This window comes from Penaeus monodon, chromosome 34 (genome assembly GCF_015228065.2).
Source record: "Penaeus monodon isolate SGIC_2016 chromosome 34, NSTDA_Pmon_1, whole genome shotgun sequence".
NCBI lineage: Eukaryota > Metazoa > Arthropoda > Malacostraca > Decapoda > Penaeidae > Penaeus > Penaeus monodon.
Window position 1 is genome coordinate 20413109 of NC_051419.1, and position 538 is coordinate 20413646.

At 59.5% G+C, this 538-nt stretch overlaps 1 protein-coding gene across 1 annotated transcript in view; it reads right to left on the reverse strand.

The window, feature by feature from the left end:
* The window catches only part of LOC119594640 (sodium- and chloride-dependent glycine transporter 2-like), a gene marked incomplete at its 5' end in the record, with an annotated part of 12016 nt that overhangs the window by 2590 nt on the left and 8888 nt on the right, over positions 1-538 (reverse strand). Inside the window, 2 exon segments of the mRNA XM_037943689.1 lie at positions 31-268; positions 350-535. Of these exon segments, the coding sequence (XP_037799617.1) occupies positions 31-268; positions 350-535 (424 nt within the window).

The window sequence follows — 538 nt, forward strand, 5'->3', positions numbered from 1 at the left end:
ACTAGCATGCTCCACATCCCCCCCCCGCACCTGGGAGTCGAGTCCGAGCGTGATTAACATGGCGAAGAACAGGATGGACCACAACGGCGACACCGGCATGCGCGCCACGGCAGCGGGGTAGGCGATGAAGGCCAGGGCGGAGCCGGAGGAAGCCACGTCCTTCACTTGCACGCCGAGCTCCGTCGCCAGAAAGCCCAGAATGCTGAAGATGACGAAGCCGGCGAACACGGAGGTGGCGCAGTTGGCAGTGGCGATCACGATGGCGTCTCTGGGAAAGGGAGAAGTGACGGGATTGTCGCCGTGTGTGTGTGTGTGATATCAGTAAAGATAACAATAAAACATCATTCACCTCATGCAGTTATTCCTGAACTTGTTGTAGGAGGCGAGGGTGATGAGGCCTCCGAAGGACGACCCGAGAGAGTAGAAGATCTGCGTGGCGGCGTCGCTCCACACCTCCACCTCCGCCAGGCGAGACATGTTCGGCTGCAAGAAGTAGAACTCGATCCCCAGATCTGCGCCCTCAAGGGTCACGCCTGGC